The sequence below is a fragment of the Hirundo rustica genome, chromosome 7, assembly GCF_015227805.2.
Source record: "Hirundo rustica isolate bHirRus1 chromosome 7, bHirRus1.pri.v3, whole genome shotgun sequence".
In the NCBI taxonomy this organism is placed as follows: Eukaryota; Metazoa; Chordata; class Aves; order Passeriformes; family Hirundinidae; genus Hirundo; species Hirundo rustica.
The window spans coordinates 4,926,509-4,949,461 of NC_053456.1; the positions used below are offsets into that span (position 1 = coordinate 4,926,509).

At 37.2% G+C, this 22,953-nt stretch overlaps 1 protein-coding gene across 1 annotated transcript in view; it reads left to right on the forward strand.

Moving 5' to 3' along the window:
* LRP1B (LDL receptor related protein 1B) overlaps positions 1–22,953 on the forward strand; it is a 498,089-nt gene that overhangs the window by 409,733 nt on the left and 65,403 nt on the right. Inside the window, exons 61-67 of the mRNA XM_058421333.1 lie at positions 6,690–6,878; positions 7,566–7,714; positions 11,060–11,153; positions 12,230–12,346; positions 12,517–12,636; positions 14,947–15,066; positions 20,651–20,767. Coding sequence (XP_058277316.1) covers positions 6,690–6,878; positions 7,566–7,714; positions 11,060–11,153; positions 12,230–12,346; positions 12,517–12,636; positions 14,947–15,066; positions 20,651–20,767 — 906 coding nt within the window. The remainder of the gene's footprint in view (positions 1–6,689; positions 6,879–7,565; positions 7,715–11,059; positions 11,154–12,229; positions 12,347–12,516; positions 12,637–14,946; positions 15,067–20,650; positions 20,768–22,953) is intronic.

Here is a 22,953-nt window from a genome sequence, read left to right on the forward strand (position 1 = left end):
TACTCATTGTAGTCACATCTGATAGCACAAACTGATAATTGCTTCCTCTCCATTATTTACTTCTGGATTCACTTTTCATAATTGTTCTGATAATATTCAAGAAAAAACTACTCAGATTCACCTATATTAAAGGCAGTTCAGGGTTACATTACTCTAAGGTTCCCCAGTCTCCAGTTTATGGAGCCCAGTTTATGAAGGTTTCTGTATTTTCTGTATATTCCACTGGTCTTGTGAAATATGCCTGAATTAGATTAGATTATAAACTTCTGAGAAAAGTTGACTGTATTGAAATTTCTCCATGAGTTGGACTTGTGCCATCACAAATTTTAAGAGATGGGCATTGCTTTCCATGCAGCTGTTCCTGTCAGGGAGCAATCACAACACAGAACATAAACCCCAGATTTTCTGTTTTCTCCATGTTCATGTCAACACAATGGAAAATGGGGGGATTTTGATCAAGGGAGTTGCAGTGTTGAACAGCTCCCATGGTGTCAGTAGAAGATAAATGAGATAAACCAAAGTGGCCCTGTAGTTTATGTCCTCACAGCTGGATGATGGCAGGAGAGGGAAGGATAAAAAAGAAGGAATAGCTTGGGGGTCACTGGGAATGGATATCAAAACCAAAGAGAGGAGTCTAAGGCGAGGGGCTGGCAGGCAGGTAAAGGGTCTCCGTAAATCTGAAAAATAATTTAAAAACTTTTGAAACTCACTAGCACACTGTGAGTTGTTCTTTTTGTGTATATTTGAGAATAATTTAATTAGTGCTCTGTACTGCTGTTGAGCAACTGGCGTATAAACAACTGCTCACAGTGAATTAAAAAAGGTAATAAAACACTTTAAAGTGGGACAATAAAATATTTCATTCCTACTTTTGATCAGCTGGTTTTATAGGCAGATTTTGAAAAATGTATGCATCTCTGCTCATGGTGGTGTTATATCTAATAGCAAGCTTTAATACCCCAAATACGTTAGTGCCTTAAAATGTTTAGATTTGAATCTAAATTTCCTGCTTCTTTAGTGAAAGCAGTTTGGGGATGTATAACAAGTTTTGTGTGAGTATGTTGTGCGGAAATATTCCCAGTTTTCATTGTTTCAGTTACATGGCAAAATATCCCACCACTGAATGCAAGGACTTTTATTTTCCATACTTAACCCATTATGGATGTGTGGTGTATATATTAATTCTGCAGAAAGAAATATTTATGCATGGACAAGTTATTAAAAATATGAGTAATAGCATTCTAAAATGGTATTTGTAATTTATTTTTTAATGTGAAAAGTAGCTTCAATTCCTGACTTAATCTATGTAGTCCATTAATTTTTTTTTTTCTGTTCATTGACTTTGACAGGTTTAGGTTTTAAAACAAAGCATCAATTTCATAAAAGTAATAATGATAATAACATATCTTATCTTTAAAATGTAGTATTTTAATGTAATATACATAAATTTAATTATATCTGTCAAAACTACATACTTTGTCACAAGCTTAATAGAGATAATCTTATTGTCATTATTCATTATTAATTTTATGGACTAAGCACTTCAAATTCTTTATCGAAGGGAGCAAGCATCAGGAGTAAGTAGTGTAGGAAATAAAAAAGTATTGACTGTGTCTCTGAGAGGCTCCAAGTTGAATGTAAAATGAGACAGAAACAGCTACAAGGGAGTTCCCTTGGAAAGAGGGCAGCGGGGGCCAGTAATTGCTGCAGAAGAGAAGATCAGCAATCTCCACGTCTATTTGGTTTTGTAGGTTTAATTGCTATTTTCTTATTAAGTGTTGTTCCTCCTTGATGCAATTTGTCTTTGGAGGGTTCTTAATCCTTCCTAGAAGATTACCACTGGTTCCATTTAGAGCAAGATGTCAGTAGGCTTTTTATTTCTGTTTTATTGCAGTTCAGAAAATCAAGTTTCAGAGAGAGGAATTCAAAATAGCAAAGCCTGTTTTTCCAGGTTTGGTCACCCAAATAAACTTTCTGTGTTTGGGTGCCAAAATTCTTAAACAGAAACTGCTCAAATGCCATGGGGAGCTAGAAAGTAATTTAAATTGTTTCTTAACAGCAATTAATTACCTTTAGCAATTGCTTTCCAGCGCTGGCACACTAGCTGGGTGACTTTTTGAGAAGAGCCTAAGAGGAATCTTTCACCCCTTCTGGTTTTTTTGCACAAGGTTGGAGACAGGGCAAGGTTGAAGTCCTTTGTTTTTGGAAAGGGAAGTGGCATACCTCTTTTTGTCTTGGAAGTGATCAACCATCTTCTGGATATGATAGGGCACTGAAAACTTGGTTTGGTTTTGTTTTTTTTCCTTTTAGAAGGGGTCAACACTTGGCCTTTTAAGGACACTTTTTCTTGGTACATTAATTTTACCACCCGCCAGTGAGATCTTTTTTGTTATTATTTGTGTTACTGTATTTGCTTTTACATTTGGAAAAAAACTGTGTTTCATTAAGGGCCAAGGGAGCTGGGCTTCACTTCTGTATGGCTTCTCCATAAGCAGGTTTTGTAGCTCAGGAGTCCTAGATGGAATGCTTTTCATTCTTGAAATCAGATGAACACCTTTATGTGCTTAAGTAAAATGTGCTCAGAAAATATAAGGGAAGCAGAGTTCACTTTTCAGAGAAAAGCAAACATTTGTATCACAAATATCATGACTATGAATTTATATTCTTGGATCAAAATTCATACAAAATGCAGGAGAGAGAGAGAGGCAGACTGTCACGTTTCTCATATGTCTACATAATCATGTTCCCTCCTGTGGTTCCTCTCTTAAGTTCATGCAGCACTTTATCTTCCTTTATTATGTTATATATTGTCATTTTTATTTGTCTTCAAGTATCTAATATTTTTTATTTCCCATCACTTCTGATCCATTGCAAGCCTCTTCGTTTTTCCCTTTTATTCCCTTCCCTACCTTTGGGGATTTTTCCCCTATTTTCTGCAGCTTTCTGAAAGGCCTGGGCATTCCTTCTCCTTTATGCCTCCTCTTTCTTGCCCCTTTTCTCATCTCCTAGTTTGGTCCAGCACTGTTTGGGATTAGCATTCAGTGTCAGAAAATCCAGGATTTGTGGATAAAATGAAACACCACTAGAGAATCAGAGTTGGCAACAGGTGTGTTAGAAGAGGAGGAATGGCAAGGAACTTGCCCAGCTCTGGGAGGAGGATGAGGCTGTGGTGGGGAAAAGAATCACAAAAGTAAATTTTTTAGCTCTAACAGAGTATATTCCTTTCTTACTAATGGGTTTGCAATGTGATTAAATGTTTTCAAATACCTGATGCAGAGAAAACAGAGGCATTTTGTTATGACTAACGTGCCTTTACTTTAAATTTGCACTAAACAGTCTGGTTTTGCAGTGCTTGCCAAAGCAAGACATGCAGTGAGTGTTCCTTTCCTGTTCAGAGCTGTGATTCACCCCACGGAGTTTGCTGTAGGGTTAATAATTATTATTGCAGCACTAAACTACTGCATGCCATTTGTGAGGAGATCGATCAGCTAAAGCTTTTTTGGAGTTCAAGGAAAGAGTGACAAAAAGGAAGTGGGTGTTTCTACTACTCCATACTTTTATAAAAAAATCAATATTCACTGCCTGAAATTTTGGAAAGCGTGAAACGTTGTTGTCGTCAAAGGGAAAGAATAAAGAGCATTCGAGACTATTTTACTGCTCCATCAGATAATCAGGTGTAAAGATTATCTCAGTTTTCTGTTCATTTCTGTTTAGTCATTCACAGTTGATGGGAACTCTCAATTCTATAACCTCATACATGTCAACAGTTCTGATGTTTCCTTGCTTATAACACACTAAAAGGCAAAGAAAAATTTTAGTCAGCCATGATACAGCTATTCCTTAAATGGTAAGTCAGAACTGTTTGCCATTCAATGCCTGCTTTCAGAAGTCTCTCTCAGGCTTTAAAGGTTTAGCTTCTACAAGAAAATACATTGAGTTTTATGGTTAACTTAGAAGAAATTTTATATATTTTTTTCTTATGTAGTTGTTATTAATTCTTCTTTTATAAGAATTTTATATTTTTATTGTCAGTGTAGAATTTTTTGTAAGATATATTTGTCCAGTGATTGTGTACTTATTTTCTGGTTTACTTCAAGTGCATTTTCATTTACATATATTTGTGCTATTCATTGCTTTCTTAAATGATTTTTTTTAGTAACTTTCCCTACATTTCACAACAGAATACATGTAGCTTTTACAGCTTTAAACGGTGCAAGTTTGCGTTCATCGTGACCTAATGAAAAGTTAATGCAGAAGCCCATTAAAGTTACAGAGTTGCTCAGAAACAAAAATAGTGACAGGACAGATTGCACCCTGAATGTGTGAGTGGTAAGTCACTGACAGTTTCAACTTTACACCTATAAATGGTAATAACAGGAAACCCAGTTTTTCGAAACAAAGATATTTTGTCATTCGTCTTTTAAAGAACATAAAAAAGAAGAGAGTCTAGTACTTTTTACATTGTTCCTGAGAAGGTGGGCTTATTTTTAAGATGTTTGCAAGAACTAAGCTTTTAAACCTGGTGCTTGCAGGATTTATTTATTTATTTATTTTAATAAAATAAAATTGTACTTGAGTCAGTAACCAGTTTTCTTATGTGCAGTGTTCTAAGCATAATATTTAATATTTTGTGCCACACACTCAACTTGCCTTCCCTGTTGATGCAGTGTGATGAGACAATTCAGGCAGTGTATGGTAATCTCCTGAATCTTTAGCTCATGAATATAGAGTTCTATCTGGATTCTGATGTGTGTCTAATCCAATGAAGGCAGGATGAATTGTCTGGCCACCCACAAACATCCACAAAACCAAAGCATGAGCCTTAATTCATGTATCTATGCTTAGGAAATAGGGTTTGCTTCCTGGATTTCCAAAATAAGGATGACTAGTAGGTGTATTTTTTGTTGGTGAGGGATAATAAAGATGATGAAATCAAAATAATTTTTTTCCATGTAAATCTCTTTATGTACATTAAGGCTTTTGTATGCCCTTTTATTCTGATTTTATCCTGAACTTTGATCAGAAAAAGAGAAAATGCTCATCAAATGGGATATTTTTTGTCTTTAAAGAGTCTGTAGTGGGACCTTTGACATCTTTAATTTGAAGCCAAAAGTAGAAGCAAGGGTCATAATTTATGTGAACCAGTGTGGTGTCAGAACTCAAGCAAGAATAAAATAATTAGTTTTATGGAAAGCTTTGAGGCCTCTTTCAGGGCAGCAGTTTCTGATGTCCCATTCCTGCTTCTCCTGTCAGCCTGGTTTGTATTTCTTATTGGAAACTTTACACAGTGGGATTCTACAAATCACAGAAATTGCAAGAGCTCTTCTTGTACTGCTCTGTGTGTGGAACTGTGGCAAAGCCGCCCCTCTAATGAGTGCCAAAATTGAGATTTCTTTGGACTTTGGCTGATTTCTCAGAAATGCCATGAAGCTCTTTCAAAAATACCACGTTGTTATTTCAGTGTGATAGATGTCGTTCATGTAGACATATAAGAAGGGAAAATAATTTCAGGCCTAAGCAGCAAGGTCTCCTTGACCAGAGGGCAACATGCCCTGCTCTGGAGTTCAGTACTGGCAGGACTATTGGATAGAAAATTGAATTTTCTAAGCTGTTGTTCCATATACTCAGTATTAGTCATCAGATCTCAGTGAGCTATGAAATGTTCCAACAGGAATTTGAGATTTGCCCGCTCTATGTCAGCACTTTCCAGGTAAAAAGATACAGAAAAGGAGGCAAAGGTGTTAAGGATGTGCTGGTTAAACGTGACAGTCAGCTGCTCTGCCGTCTTCACCTTTGTCAGTAATTAGAGTGATTCAGCAACAAAAGATTATCATTTACAAATTAATTATTGTGGTCAGGTATTCTCCTGTGACATTTATGATTACTACTGTTGATGTTAAAAGGAGGAATAAATAAAAACAACAAAAAGTGGAGTTCAGTTACTGTTTACCAAGAATAAATACTTCAGGATTAAGGAGTGTACAGCAGGTAAAGGATGCTCCAAAGCTTTTTCTCCCTTTTGTCCGCCCATCCTTTTCCAACATATGTTGGGTCATTGTTTTGTGATACTGTTAACGATGAGCTATCATCACCACTTTGTTTATTTTTTATATGGTATGGTTGGTAGTGTTAGGAATAATCCATAACCTCTCTTACTGAAATGTTTATTTTAATGCCAGTTTTTTTGTTGTCATTTTTCCTGTCTCTCTTGTCAGTATATTTTGATGAAATAAAATGCTATTAATTTTGTGAAAGGGTATTAAACACCGAGCATCAGGAGATGTGTATGTTGTGTTCTGGATGTTTTCTAACAACTTCTCTTCCAGTAAAAGAGCCAATTTATATTGCTTATGCAAAAAGTAGGGAAAGTTACGTTTGTTGCTTATTACTTTAAAGTTTAACGTGTCTTTAGTTTAAAATCTGGAGAGGGTTTTTTTTTACAGAAATCCTTTAATTTCCTTAACACTGACTGGGCCAACCAATTCTAAGCAAGCAGGGCTTGTCCTCCATCCACCTTCATTGTAACTGGTAAAAAAGGACCCTCTGCCGCTGGGGTGTTGTCACCATAATTATTCTGGTGATTACTCTAATTATTCCATAGCAGTTATTCTGTCAGCCCGTGCAGTGGGGAGTATTTTAACTGGCAGTTTCCCAAGGGTGAGCATTAACCTGAGCACCTCTCCTTGCAGTCCCTAATCAAGACATCCCAGGGGTGATCGCGCTGACCTTGTTTGAAGACTACATCTACTGGACCGACGGGAAAACCAAATCCCTCAGCCGTGCCCACAAAACCTCTGGCTCGGGCAGGCTGTCCCTGATTAACTCGTGGCACACCATCACAGACATCCAGGTGTATCATTCCTACAGGCAGCCCGATGGTAATTATTCTGTCTCCGCTTTCCAAGAAGCACGTTGATGCGTTTAACTGAGCAGCTGCGTGCTGAGGTGCTGCATGCTCATTTATCTGCAATGATTGTCCTGTTTCTGTCCTGCTTCAGATTGTGGAAGTTTTCAAATTATCATTTTTTGAGCACAAATCTGTGATTAATGTTTTAAGCACACCCGGTGTTAAATGCATCCAACAAAACCTGTTCATTAGAGAGATAATTTATATGCTCAAAAATTAACCCAAATGCTGACTGAAAGCGCAGAACTGTTCAGTTGCATTACAGTACAAGTTACAATTTTTTAAGAGGGGAACCGTGTGTTATAAAAAATTTTAACCTGTTTTTTTGAAAAGTGTTAATATTTGAATTGTAACTGAATGCTATTTAGGAATTGACCTGAATAAGCTAATTTTTTCTCTCATTAAAAAAAAAAAAAAAAAAAGAGAGAGAGAAATAGGGTTTTTTTTCTTCCTCTCATTCTTTCAGTACTGAACTTACAGCCATGGTAATAATTCATTTTTGCATACAACAGAGAATAGCTTAAAGGCAAAAGGAAGAGGGTTTTTGATTTGAGACGTTGCATTATAAAGACCGTGCATGGAACTCAGTTTTCTTCCTCCAGAAAGCAGACACCCCGAGATAAGAGGCTCTGATCTCCCTCCCCTGCTCTGTCCACAGTGTCCAGACACGTGTGCACGCTGAACAACGGTGGCTGCAGCCACCTGTGCCTGCTGGCCCCTGGCAGGCTGCACTCGTGTGCCTGCCCCACCAACTTCTACCTGGCCGCGGATAACAGGACGTGCCTGTCCAACTGCACCGCCAGCCAGGTACGGGAGCGCCGCGGTGCGCTTGTGTTTGACTGCTCTTCTGCTTTTAAACTGGGAGTCTGTGGGGTTTTTATCTTCTTCCTGTTAGAGCCAGGATTAATCCACGGGAGTCGCAGTTTCACGTTCGGGCTCAATGTTTATTAATTCTTATCTGTAGTACAGTCTCACGAGTCGTGAGCTCTAACTAGCAAGTTAGAAAAATGGATGCCTCTAACTCTTTCCAAGGTCGTCTTAAGCATAAACTATCCAATAATGAGATGACACCTATATTATATATGCTTTTAACCCAATAACTGACCACCCAATGTCCTCAATGCAGACCCTTTCACCCAATAAGAAAAAAACACCCAAAACCATGAAGAAGAAGGACTTGGACGCCCCAAATCCTCCATCTTGCCCCATATATATTACTATATACTAAAATCTTAAATTCTGGGTTTTTTCACCATGTGAGATCACACAATACTATTCCAACTACACAGCCACAATCCCAGTGCTATCACTCAATTTTGGAAGCCTGTTCCATGGCCTCAGGTCCAATGTGGTGGTTGCTCGAGGGTCAGTGTCTTTTAGCACAGAAAGCCTGAAATTCTCAGCCTCCAGAGTTCCAACAGGAGTGCTGGCACCCAGGGAATATGGGAGCTATAAAAGGAGCTGAACGTTCAGGGGTGCACTTAGAGCATTTCGTCTCCAAGGCTGTTAGCAGGAGACTTGTAAATGGTTTTTTCTGCAGAGAATGCAGGACTTGTTCACTTTGGAGTGTTGGTGTTCCTGCCAGTCACCAGAACAAATACTGCTGCTAAACCCGTGAAAATAGCCTTGAAAAAACATTTGTCTGAAATATCAAAATACAAAGTGTGTATAACAGTGATTTGGGATGCATGAGTGGATTTTGCGTTAAAAAAGAAAACAAGTGCAGTCCAGTGAGAAAGATTGGGAAAAGATAGCCTTGTGTTAAAAACAATCCAATTGGTAAAATGGAAAAACATCCATCAATTAATACACCAAACTGTATTCCCTATTATTTAAAATAAACATTTATTACTTTAGTTCTTAAAATATAAGGTAGAGAAGAACAACATACTGATTTCTTATAAGGGAACCACTTTAATAAAAGCCTTTGGACTGTTTTAACAAGACAATTAATTGGTTGATTGTTATAGTACATATGGTCTTTAAAATATTTTGAGTAGACTGTTTTTTTAGTAATTCCTTTTTATTAGAGGTGTGCTAATGAGCTCTTACAATGTTCTATATCTTGATGCATGATAATGATTTCCAGCATTAAGGAAAATACTTTCACTCCTAATTTTGATGGAGCAGTGGCCATCTTAATAAAAGAGGCACAGTTTCACTCAGATAATAATCTTATTTAAGAGACCTGCCCACTGCCTTTCTCTGTTTCCTTAAGAGGTAAAACACCTTTAAAATGGGGAATTTCTTACCAATTTTCCCCAATATATAGTTCTTCAAATTTGTCTTAAAAAAAAAAAAAAAAAAGACACTTTAAAAAAATGTGTCTTTAAGTGACGCTAGAGGCTTATTTCACAGTGAATCTATATACTAACAGTTGACTGAGTGGCTCCATTCCAGTCTAATTAATTCAGTGGTAGTATGAATTCAAGAAATAGCATCACATCTTGAATACTTGAGGAGCAATATTTTATCACTTGTGGATTCCACAGGGTGGAGAGCAGAATTATGTAAAAGAGGCAACTCCAGGCAGGAAGTTAGAGGTTGACGTTGGTTATTCATCATTTTTTTCCAGGTTTGGAATCTGTTTACTGCTTGGTAACTCATCAGTCTGGTGGCATCAGATGCAAAATTTTGTTTCTCCTTAAAATTTTCAGATGATGCAGCCAAATCAGAGCTGCTCCTACATCACCATTGTTTATTTCTGATGGAAAGGAGTTGGATTGTCCATAAACTGATCTTGACTCTCCAGACCATCCTGTGATGGCCTATCTGGCATGAGAAATTGTTTAGCACAAATCCCATTAGACTCTTGAATACCGAAACTCCATCCATTTAAGACCCATATGACCCTGATTTTGCAGAGTTTTGTCTCCTCAGTTTAGAAGGGAATGCAAGTATTCTCATAGCAACACCTAAGAGTTAGTACCTATTTACTGGAATTAACTTTCTGATGCCATTTTGACAGCCTGAAGTCCCTGGTGTTGAGCGGAGCAAGTAGAGAAGACAAAGAATGACAATTGTCTGAGTTTCTGTTTGTCTCCTGCCTTTGGCAGCCTCCTGCTGAGCCCCTCTGAGCTGCAGATCTGTGTGGAGCAGTAACAGCTGCCCTTCAACCCAGCCAGTTACACTGCAAGTCCCTCAAGGTGCTACAGGAAATGTAGCTCCAACCATAGATTCTATAACATAAATGCCTTTGAAACCCTAATTTTTCTTGGCAGAAAAGATAAGGCACCAAATTTAATATACCATTTGAATACAGCTTTATTGAATAATCAATGATTTTTAAAATGTGAAAGAAAGCTGCCTAGGGACAGAAAATTAAACCTTCTAAACCTTTTGGTTTCCTTCCTTTCTGTGTTCATAGAGACACCAGGTAGGAAAACCAACATTTCTTAAAAGCTGACTGATCCACCCAGATTTTTCTCCCTGAGATGAGCCACATAATGTACTCAGTTTTTAGGCTTAGTCGTAGAAAATTACATCAATTCATACTGTTTGTTCTGTTTGCATTCCTCTTTCAGTCAGAACAAAGGTACAGTCACCTGAGTAGAGAGTAAACGCACAGCCGTCTTACAAAGGATTTTTCAGTTTTTTCTACAGATGTTTTATCCTTTTGAAAGCCTGAAAGGCTTTACATTTGGTTGTTCATTTAATTCAAACAATGTAAGCAATACTGTACACAACACCACACATTAAGGCTCTTTTCTGTAACTGTGGGTGTTTGGGTTTACCTGGAAAAATGATGTTGTCTGCTTCAACAGTCTACAAAAACTGAGAATTGAAGGGTTTTCTTTGAATAAGACCTTCAAGAATGGAATCACAGAATGCGGCAAAATGCAATGAGCAGTTTGTGTTGGGGCATTGTAAGACAGTATAACACAGTCATTGAAAATACAGTGATTTTTATCACTTTAGCGATCTCAGAGCCAATCTCAGAACCTCTAAATAAAAAATAAAAATTAAAAAATAATAACTAAAAAAAAATTAAAATGCAAGCTATGTAAAATTAACAGCCAGAAACTATGAATACAACAACGCCTCAAGCAGCGAAGCCAGTTTTCATAAACCACACTTTTATTCCTGCTTACAAATAAACAGATAAACATTAACATGGAAGCTTTTATTCCTGCTGGCCTTTCCTCCTCGCAGTTCCGTTGCAAAACCGACAAGTGCATCCCGTTCTGGTGGAAGTGTGACACCGTGGACGACTGCGGGGACGGCTCCGACGAGCCCGCCGAGTGCCGTAAGTGCGCGCCGGCTTTGTGCCAGCAGGGTCCGAGTCAAACGCAATCACTTATCAAATTTAGGAAGATTATTTTGGACACTTCTGCGTGCAGCACTCTTTTACGTTCCTTGGTCTCTGAGTCTTTTAGGGTCTTTGAAAACTCATATGTGTTTTTCATCTTTTAAACCTTTACTTCATCCCAGTTATGTTTTGGCTAAAGGTTTTAGTTTTGAAGCTGTGCTCTGAGTGGTGGAATTCTTTGCATAAATACAAAATACCCACAGGTCTATTTGGGTTTTGCTTTTGAATGTGTAATAAAAATGCGGGATTCTAATCTCATTTGCCCGTGTTTTGTTGCAATTGTAGAAGTTTAGATAGACATGATTTTTAATGCAGTTTTCTGAGCAGCAACAATGTTCTCCCTGTGATCCTTGCTTTCCTCCCTTAAGCTCGTATTTGAAAAAAGGGCTCTACGTGTTCCACAATCTTCTGGTTAATCAACAGTTAATTTGATTTTTTTGTGTTGAAATCCCTCACCCCTATTTTTACAATTTTATAATTAGTTCTCTTTTCCTGCTGCAGAGGCCTCTGGAGCAACTTTTAACATATGTAATCCTTCTACATAAGTTTTTATTTTAAGCTACTCCATCTTTGTATATAATAATACTATAGAGATACATAATTGCTCATTATTTCTAATGACAGTGGCTGGAGAAGGAACAATGTTAGGCCTTTTTTGGGAAATAGAATTACAGTGGGATAGGGAGTTTCTTAAAAGCAGACTTGAACTCAAGCATTTAGATCCTAAATTGCAGATCTCTGTTGAGCCTTTGGTAAGCTCCAGCCTGCAGGGGGTTTTCACTCTGTGTCATTAGCACTGTAACTAGAGCTGTTCAAATTAAAGATATCAGATTTCGAAATTAGTCTTGCAGTCATATGTGTACCTTTTAATTTCTAATATATACTCAGATTTGAATTTTAAAGGAAATACAGGTTTATAGGTATATTTGATTAGTCCATGGGGTAAGAACAGCAATAGTGAGACTGTAACCATTCCTCTGGGAGTATTCATAAGCAGTTTTGTCTTTTCCCAGCTGAATTCAGATGTCAGCCAGGACGTTTCCAGTGTGGCACAGGGCTTTGTGCCCTTCCAGCCTTTATCTGTGATGGAGAGAATGACTGCGGGGACAATTCTGATGAACTGAACTGTGGTAGGTGCTTGTATACACCGCAGGCTTCAGAAACAGGCCAAACTGCTTTAAATGCCATGTTTCACACTTTAACAACAAACTGCATTTCTCTTCATTTACCTGTGAAGTCTTGGATCTTTTCAACTTTTAACCATTTTACCTTGTTATTTTTATTTTCTTTTAATTTGCAGACACTCACGTGTGTCTGTCGGGGCAGTTCAAGTGCACGAAGAACCAGAAGTGTATCCCCATAAACCTGAGATGCAATGGCCAGGATGACTGTGGTGACGAAGAAGATGAAAGAGACTGTCGTAAGTGACGCTTGCAGAATTTCGCTCCGTAGCTGGTTTTAAACAGGGAACTGGAGTAAAAACCACTGTAAATGTCCTCTATCTAAACCAATTTGAGAACATGCAGTCAATTCACAGGACTGGTGTGCCATGCTTCATGTATAAAAGAGCAAACTAAAATGCCACTTATTAACTCCAAATTTAAAGTCATTGCAAAGAAGAGAGGAGTATAAACAATCTCAGGCATTTAATTGGGTTTTTGACTGAGGTTGAAACACGTATTTGACTCTTAACCACCTCACAAATGACTCATCTTCCTGAGGCTTTCATCTGCCATGCTTTGCAGCAATGCATTTCAATGGAAAAAGATGTTATTCAGAATCTTTTGTTGGAAAAGCTGTAGATCCAAAGCTCCTTCTACATCCTTTTTCTTTCACTGATTATTTTTACCTTTTCTGTTTCTCTTTCTCTAGGGACTTCATTAATTTATCTATGTAACTTGTTTTCCATTTGCTCAGCTTTTAGTGCAACTTAACTTTTCATACATTTATTTTTACTTTACATCTCTTAGATATAAGTGGAGAAAACATTTTCAGATTTATAATGGAAATTTGTTGAATAAGTTTGTGTCTTTGATCATTTTGCAACAAATGATGGGGCTGCCTTGAAGCGTAGCTCTGTCTTTTACTCATTTCACTGCTCAGATCTGCTGCTGATTTGAGTTGCTTGTTCTGGATCATCTTTCTCAAGGTTTGCATGTGCTGCATTTCTGCAAAAAAGAAATCCTGCTCCAAGGGGAGAAGGGTTGCTAAGGACAGAAAGGCTTTGTTGATGATCATGTTTAATGGCTGTCTTCCAAACTGCTCGGGAGAGATGTAAATACAAGTTTTGCAGAAGACATTTTATGTTGGTTTGCATGTTGGGTTTCTTTACAAACTGATTAAAAGGATCAGGTAAACTCCTGTGAAAGATAAGGGAGATTACTTTTTTTTCCCCTTGGAAAGAACTGCACGTGGTATATGGAAGGTTCCCAAAAACCTTGAGGTGTAGCTGGCAGAAGTTAAATCAGAGCAGCAGAGTCTGCAGCTCAGGGACTGTGAGTTCACATGGACTCCTGGCACGAGACAGGTAACAGGTGAGATTCTCTCTCACTTTAATGTCACCAGTCTGGGATCCATAAAATACTTTTCTTTTTTTTAGCCCTGCCACTGTTCTGTTTTTCTTACCAGGTGGCTTTTTCAAAGTCACATTTCATACTGAAGGCTTTCCACACATACAGGGAAGGTCACTGTGCTGGTCTTTCTTGTAAAGCACAGTGAAATCCCCTGGTGACATGGCCTAGCTGAGGATCAGGATTTTTTGTTGTAGTACAGTTAGGAACATACCCGAACCCATGGAAATGTGACACTGAAAGAAATAATACAGAAACTTTTAGCAAACCTCAAATTTTTCATCTTGCCAAACCCGAGAAACAGGAATGGTAATGTCAGGGAGCAAATTGCTTTTCAACAGGAGTAGAAAAGGTTTTTAAAAGCACTGTGGAATTCCTTAGGTAAAGGTGGGACAGACATTCATATGGGAAAACCTTATCAAAGGTTTCCTGTTTTCCCCCTGTGGTCAGTTCAGCTTAAAATAATTTGGAGTACATAAACTCTAAAACACATCTAGAATCACATGGATGCACTGAGGTTCTGTTTTGTTTTTAAAAAGCTGTTCTAAGGTTGATGCAGTTAAAGTTTAACTTGGAGCATCCTTAAAGAACAGGCTGAAAGCTCAGCTGCATCTTTGCATCTTTTTCTTGCTGCACGATTCATTGAAAAAATTGTTGTTCTAAACTGATAAAGTGAAATATTTGTTAATTTTTTCTGAATATTTACCGAATTTATCAGAGCACAGAATTTCACAGAAATGGTGCATAATTTTGATTCCATTTTTGATCAAAGCATCCAGAGCTGCCTTAGTCTTATAAACTGACTCTCACAATTTATAACTGGCATTTTAGAAAGTTAGGGAAAAAGACTTGTCTGATTTTTGCTGAAGCGGTTTGATTCTATCCATGTTAAGTCTTTTTGCTATTGAAAGGATATCAAAATAGACACTTTGTTTATAATATTTGTTTTACCTTAATGTTTATATAAAATAATATATAAGAAGATGTCAAAACAATAAACAGTATAAACCCAAATGCTGTTTTCTAACAGATATTACATAAACAATGCTTGAAATATCCAATTTCTGATTCTTGAATCTTTAATATTTTTTTCTTTAAAACACATACTTTGAGTATTAGCAAAAATTTCTAACTTTGACCTGGAATTCTTTTATTTAAAGCTGAAAACAGTTGTTCTCCAGACCACTTCCAGTGTAAAACAACCAAACACTGCATTTCCAAGCTGTGGGTGTGTGATGAAGACCCAGATTGTGCAGATGGGTCAGATGAGGCAAACTGTGGTGAGTATGCCAGTGGCTCTGAATCTGTCTCTGTGGCTTGACATATTTTTAGCAAAAGGAAATAATCATCCTATTTTTATATCCTCTTTCAGTGTTTGATAACACCTATCTGGAGCCTCTCTGGTTCATCCAGTTCTTACTAAACGGCAATGTTTGTAGGAGTAGTTCATAAAATTCCTATTGTCCCACTTCTTTGTTGGCAGGAGCTGCAAGGGAGGCTCTCATTTGGGGTTTAGAATCACAGAAGTGGCACTGAATGTAGTGGCTGTCATAGGATACGGTGACATTCTTTATTTTTCTCTCAGAGTTATCCAGTTTCTGTCAGTTCAGTCTTCACTTAATTGCTGCTTAAGTTCATAAATAGTGAAGATGCAACAATTTGCAAATCCTGGTAGTTGAGACTGATGGTACAGAAAGGTTCAGAGCAGTTTCTAACTTGACATGGCCAACTTCTCTCTGTGAGCTCCACGGAGTTATGGGTCAGCTTTTATTGTTGTAATTAGAGAAAATAAGAAATTTAAATATTCTACCTGGGAGATGGATTACTGACAATCAGAGGCAGAGGAAGTGGATCGGAACTGCTGGAAAATCCGTGAAGATGGGTGTCAATGCAAAGCACTAACCATGTGCAGAAACACTTGTGGAACTTCCAGGACTGGTCTATAAAAGAAAATACAGAAAAATGTTCAGAGGTGGAAGAGGACAAGACAAATATGGAACATTTAAAGCTCTCACCATTTTTCATCCACGCATCAGTGAATGGTTTGATGAAACACCTGTGTCTGGACAGGTTTATCTTTGGGACAACAGAGGAACAAAACTACAGGCTATAGTCAAGGACAAAGCACTGAACTGCTTTTCCATGGATGCGTTTCAGATAATTGACACGTGAGCATATATAAAAATGCTGAGAGTGGCAAATACACCTGGGAAAATGAACTTTCTCAACACTGAAAACCCAAGACCATCATTTGAATTGCCAGGATGGGGAAAATAATGGCTCTTATCAAGTGGTGAGAAGTTTACAGTCCAAGGAACCATTTGTCTTGAGAAAACAGTGAATACAAAGGAGATGAAGCTTCATATCCACTTCTGGGCTGTTATTGAAGCAGCCCTGCACTGTTCACTTTCTGCTCTATGTCACAGCTGCTTTCTTCTCCACCATTCCACATCACCTGGATCTCCAACATGCTGTGGCTTTCCGGCTGGGACAGCATTTCAAACTTCCAAACTGTGGATTGACATTTTGGCCAACCTGTCCACGCCCAACTGATGTGGCACAAATGTCCATAACATAATTCATTAAATAATATCCTCAAGTCACAATTTATTTATTTTAACTGTAGAAAAAGAAATGAAACTGACATTAAATAGGAAAAATAGTGTTTAAAGTAAGTACCTCACTCTGAGCCATCATCTTACAATAGAAAGAACAAAAATTATTCAAATGACTAAACAGTACAGAGAAGCAGTGTGTCCAATCCCATGCTCAATAGATTTTTAAATCACAGCATATACAGCTGGAGGTGTTGGTTCATATCTGAGACTCATCTTGACTTCTGTCCTGGCTCTGGCAGTGTCTAGGGAGGAATATGTGAGCAAAGCCGGCCTCTAGTGAAACTTCCCTGGACACCCTTCCATCCTCCAACAACTTGGGAATCAGAGATATTGTCAGTCAAATATGTCTCTGTATACAATAATTATCATAGATTTCACTCTCTTTTTGCCTTTGTAAGGTTTTCGCAACAGGCTGCAGCGAGGTGTTCCATGGCTTTACCACACACTTCCCTGAAAAAAAACACCCACATCTTTATTCTTAATCTCCTGGCTGCATACACTGCTCTTGGTTTTTGTGTTGGAGGAGACAGAATAATTTATCCATAGTCACGATTTCTGTGCCAAACACTGTTGAGTACACATGAAACAGCTAAGGCTTGACAAGAACAGGGTGTGTTTAGTCACATTTTGATGTTTTCCATATTTTTAGTATTTGAAATATGGTTAAACGACCTTACAATGGCAGTAATTTCAACACAGTTTGGTCTTCTGCATTTTTTCTTTCAAGTTAAAGACTGTTATTTGTATGGACAAAGTTTGATAAATTCAAATTCTAAAGCTGCAGGCTGAGTATAAACAGGATCTACATATGTTGATGTAACACTAATTTGTTATTGTTTGGAGTTCATTTCTGAAACGCCTGCAATGCAAAACTTGTGTAAAATAATCTCTTTTTGCTCGAGTGCTGCATGGCCATATGTATTTTGCTTAGTCACCTTCTGCTGCTGTGTGTTATTGGAGATATTACACTGAGTACATTTGCTAGAAGCACTGTAAATGTATTTCATCTTCTGTGGTTGCTTTTCAACTCGGACAGCTGAGGAAGAATCGGGAAATTTGCGTTTCTTTAGGAGTGTTTGGTGTTTCTCAGAGAACAGGAGCTAGAGTTAATTGGTGCTAACTGTCTGGGCAATTAAAGAAAGCCATTAGATTATGCTAATCCTTGCTCACAACTTGGATGCTTTACATCAAAATGTACCAGTTTGAGTTAGAGTCTGAAGAAAGCTGTGTGTGGTCTTGGAAAGTGATTTTATAATATTCTCTAAAGGTTATGTGTGTTTCAGGTCTCTGTTTCAAGATGTGTCAACAGTGGCATGACTTTCTGCCTTCTCTTTTTTCTTTTTTTTAATATTAATTTTATTTTTATCTGTGAGAGCAGAAAGTAGAGTTTTTTTCCTGGTGATAAAGAGTATTTTCTTCGAGGCACTTGAAGGATGTATTATGTAAACTTAAACTTCCTTCGACAAGTTTATGATTTCCTGTATCCAGCATGGGTGAAAGCCTGCCAAGCTCTAGGACAGCCAGCTGATCCCAGATCTGAAGCAAATTCCTTTTAGTTTTGGATTATATCCCCCTTAGACACACACACAAATGCACACATGTGAAAATATATGGATTTAAAATCCCCAAAGAAGAGCAATGCATACAATTAGTGATTTCATTCGCATTTGAATCAAAATGCTTTTGGGGTGCCTATGGGCTTTTTTAGCCTTGTTTTGGTTTTGTTTCCCCATTTAAGCCTTCATCCTGTTTTCCTCATGCTCATTTAGAAGTATTTCTAAAATAAAATCCTAGTTCAGTATGCACAAAAAACAGAACCCCAGCCCACCAGCAGCTACGTCATGGGATCACACAAATTTCTAAGGAAGGGCTGTGCCTGTTCCAGCAGGTCAGTAAATCTCTTAATAACAATTTGTAGAGACCAATATGGAAATAGAGTTATCAGTGCTTGCTCAAATAGAGTTATCAGTGCTTGCTCCTCTGCCTTTGCACCATTTCTGTGTGAACTTTCACACTTTAAGGTGGTTTCATTTTAAGAAAAACGAGAGAACAATTTAGTGTTGAAGGCAGAGATGACAGAAGATGTTGGGCCACTGTGTGCTTTTCATGGTTCCACTATTCCCAGTAGATAAGGTCTTGCATTGTTTCCTTTGAGGTGAATGAATCCATCCTTCTCAAAGATCAGATAATTCTTACACAACTTCCCAAGTTTTCCTCTTTGTTATATCCCATCTCTGGTGTCCCAGTGTTTTCCTCAGTTCTCCCTAATGTGGAGAAATACAGGACAAGCAAATCTGGTCTGTAAGACATGATCAGCTGTAAGCTGCTGCACGAGATCATTCAACCCAGAGGAAAAATGAAGTTTTCAGATTTGTGAAGAAGGGAGAGCCTTACAAAGATGCAAAATATTTTGTATTTAAAAAAAAAAAAAAATCCTTTATGTTTGGTAATGGAGTAAGAAGAGAAAGATTAGCATTCAAGTAGCATCAGAGGTTAAGGTTGGACAAATTAAAAAAAAATCTAGATTTTCTTCACACGTATAGAAAAGGAAATGCTACAAAATGGATTTAGCATGCTTGAGAACTAAATAATTTATGAGGAGTAAGAAAAGATATATTTCATGTTCAGGCAACAAATGAATGGGTGTCATCTCCAGCTTCTGTGTATTACTGATTAGATCTTGGTATTTCTACTGAATGTGGAGGGATAAATTGAATATTTATATGCTGCTGTGATGTTATCCGTCATTAGTGTTACAACTCATTTGGTGGGCAAATACTCGAGTGGGAGACTGCAGACTTTACTGGAAGTATTTTAATAAACATAGGATGGATTTCATAGGTTTGAAACATTATCCTTTGCAGAGCTACAGGATGAAAATATTATAGTGTCATAAGTTTGGGAGGAATGTTTTTATGTTTTTTAATGTTAAATATTTTTAATTGTTTGCCACTGCAAGTATTTGAAATATCATGATCGAAGTATCAAAGACTGCAACATTAAAAAATATCGTGAAAAAACCCATACTTTGAGGGAAACCTTCTTGCAATCGTGACCTTGGCAGAGGACAAGGAGCAACCACAAAAGGCAGAATTGCACTGACCAGATTTTTGAGTGCACACAACTGAGCTGCGACACCAATCTTGACACTCAAATGTACTTTTTTCAGTCAAGTTCCAGAGCCACAGCTAAAACCACGGAGGAAATGCAGTGGTTTGGCCCACAGCATCACATGAACACCTCTAGAGTGTGCTTCAGCAGCACAGGAATCAGGTTGATTGAAGCTGCTGTTCTGTCAGTCATTAGCAGCCCTCGAGTTGCCATGAGAGCAGAGGGAAGCTGCTCTGACATGTTATGACTTTGCCTAACAGAAATTTAAACATTTCCTGCTGCAATATCACGGTGACATGTAATTTTAAATATGTCATCGGTGCTTTTACAAAGCAAACCTTTTTTTCTTTTTTTTTTTTTTTTCCTCCCCAGCGAAAATGTCACTGATAACTTTTTTTTTAAATTTACTTTGTTTCAACTCGGTCCTTAGAAGCTGAACGAATTATTCAAGAATGGCTCACTGAGAACACAGAGGCAGCTCCCTCCTGCTGGAGAATTCAGGGTGTTCATGTATCTCTAGGAAGCTTTGCTTCCAATGCTCCTCTGTAAATAGAAAAGCTCATTGAAAATGTACGACATGAAGGAAATTTCCCTCAGTTTAGCACTATAGGGTTTAAAATGTTTTACCTCATATGAGTGACGTCCAATCCAATCCATCAGTAGGTAAAAATTTAAATCAAAGTGCAAAATTTTCTGTCCTAAATTACTATATGTAAAAACAACTTTTGAGAAATACATATTTTGTACATTTTTCAAATCAATATTCTGTCTGAGCTGATCTTTTTTAGAGCAATCTTACAGATAAATTCAAGGGAAAGTTAATTCAATCCTTGAGATTCAGTGCACTAATACCCTCTTTCATGACCTCTTTGGAATTTTATGGGGTTTTTTTAACTTTATATGACAGTTTATACACTGCATATTTTAATTTCATCATATTTAAGATTAGGTGTGAATATATAAATAGAAGCTTAAAAATATTATGAGAAATAAATTATTCCTGAAAGTAATACTACATACATTATGGTTGCCTGTCCTTAAATGTATCCAGCAATATTATCATGCATTCAGTGGGAGCCTTTCCCATTTTGACTCTTTGTTTCAGCGCTGTAAATATTATTCACCTTAATTACAGATAAAAAAACTTGTGGACCTCACGAGTTCCAGTGCAAAAACAACAACTGCATTCCAGACCACTGGAGGTGTGACAGCCAGAATGATTGTGGAGATAATTCTGATGAAGAAAACTGTAGTAAGTAACTTCTTCCTCGGTCCATGTTAGAACAGAGCCAGGATAGCAACGTGCAAGAGGAAACTTTTGAATTTTGATAAAACACTCATGTATTTTCGCTCAACACCCTCTGATCTGCTGAAAATGAGTTGACCACGACTGAAGATGTCCCTTGCTGTAATTCTTCAGTTCTGTTTGCTCTTAATAAAGAGCTGTATCAGCTATGAAAAAATGTCTTAGACATTTTCGTTCATTTCACATTCTTCTCAGGAAGAAATGAAAAATTTGAAATGTTTTTATCTAATAATTATTGTCTTTATAAAAACTTCTCAATAATCTGGTAAATTAAAAATAAATATTACAATTAGTTTACCTTTATCAGTTAGTTAGATATCAGATTTATTACCTCTGAAAACATATCATAAACACTGTTCAGAGGTAACGTGACAAGCTTTTGTTAACAAGGAATTTTGATCAAATACCACCTGCTCATTATATTCATTGTATTCTTGAGATGATTTGCCTTGTTTCATATTGAGAAGTCAATTTCTTTCATATTTAATTGCATTGAGGAGATGTGGTTATTGGAAGTAGCTCAGTTTCCCAGTTCTCTCCTAAACATGAGGAACCTGAAGGCCTAATAAATCTCTGTAATACCCCTTTCAGGGAGTTAATTTCCATCTGGTTCTCTGAAAGAAATGAAAAATTTCTAATGTTTTTATCTAATAATTATTGCCTTTATAAAATATTTCAAGAGGGACATTCCTTAAATTGTTCTGAAGTGCCTTCTCTTGACAGTTGCTGTGGTTTTTCCCTTTTTACTCGGAAGTGCACGAAGCTAATATCTTTTTCTTGCACATAACCTTGAATACACATTCCTGATTGCATATCATGAGTGTATATTTAGCATCTTCAAGGTGATGAGCTTAATAAATTAGGCATTCTAATGCTGAGCAACTGCTGCTGCCCCTTTCTCCAGTTCAAGATGTGCTGTCCGTAGGTACCGAGTGTCTCACTCACCTTGGGAGGTTAAAGTGGATTTTTCTGCCTGGTAATCTCTACCTGCATTTGAAAATGTCGTGAGTTTTATTACTGCAAGAAGCAGTGCTGCGGTTTTCGTATGCAAGTGTTACATAAAAAAAGGGAAAATGTCATGTGGCTCAGTAATAGCTCAGAGCCTTCTGTTGTTCTACCCCAGGGGGGTTGGCACACAAAAGCTTTCTTAGCTTTGTGGGACATTTTACTTAGGAGTTGATTATTAAGTGTCAGTTTTCTGTATTACAAGAAGCAAGAAATTATTTTATGTTCTTTTACTCTCATGTAGAAATCAAATAGAGAATCAGAGTTTTGCTGCGGTGGTGTTAATTTATAGGACTGGGCAGTCTGTTGAAAATTTGAAAACAAACAAACAAAAATACAACAAAACAAAGACTTCCACAAAATACTGTTGCTCTTTGCAAAATAAGTGTAATATGAGTATCATATCTGGAATTAGCCATGTGTATGACCCAGCATTAATAATTCTCTTCCTTAAAGTTCAGACCATCATACTACAGAGTGATATTAAAACATTCAAATAATGAGAGAGAAATAATCTAAAGTTTTTTAAAAAAAATAATTTATGAAGTATAGCCACTTTGTGTCCATATCAATAGCTAAATTAGACATTCAGTTCTTTGTTGCTCTCTAGACTCAAAGATAAAGGAATTTGTAATTAATTTTAATGGATGGAATTAGTGAGTTGAGTATACCCAGATACAGAAGGTGAATTAAACTAAAGGATGTTAGGGTTAGGGGTTTTTTTTTAATTTACTTTTGCTTGTCAAATGAACACTTAAATTCTAGCTCTACATTTCACTGTTTAAATTAAACACAGTCAGCTGGCACAGTTTTAAAATCCAAAGTCCTGGAAGCACTGGGACAGTACATAATACTGTTCAGCTCTTTGAAATCGTTGTATAAAATTTTTATAGACCATCAAGCCACTTACAGAATAAAGCAAGATGAAATAAATATATATGAAATTAGAACTTCAAAAGCATTTGACAAAATATGTTACATTGCACAGTGAGATAAATTGTTCATGGCATTCATGAATACAATATACAAAGGGCTGTCAGGGAATTATATCAGAAAATGAGTTGTTTCTCAAGAAAGCAGAATTAATTCACTGAATTACAGAAATTCAGCTGAAGCATTTACACTTT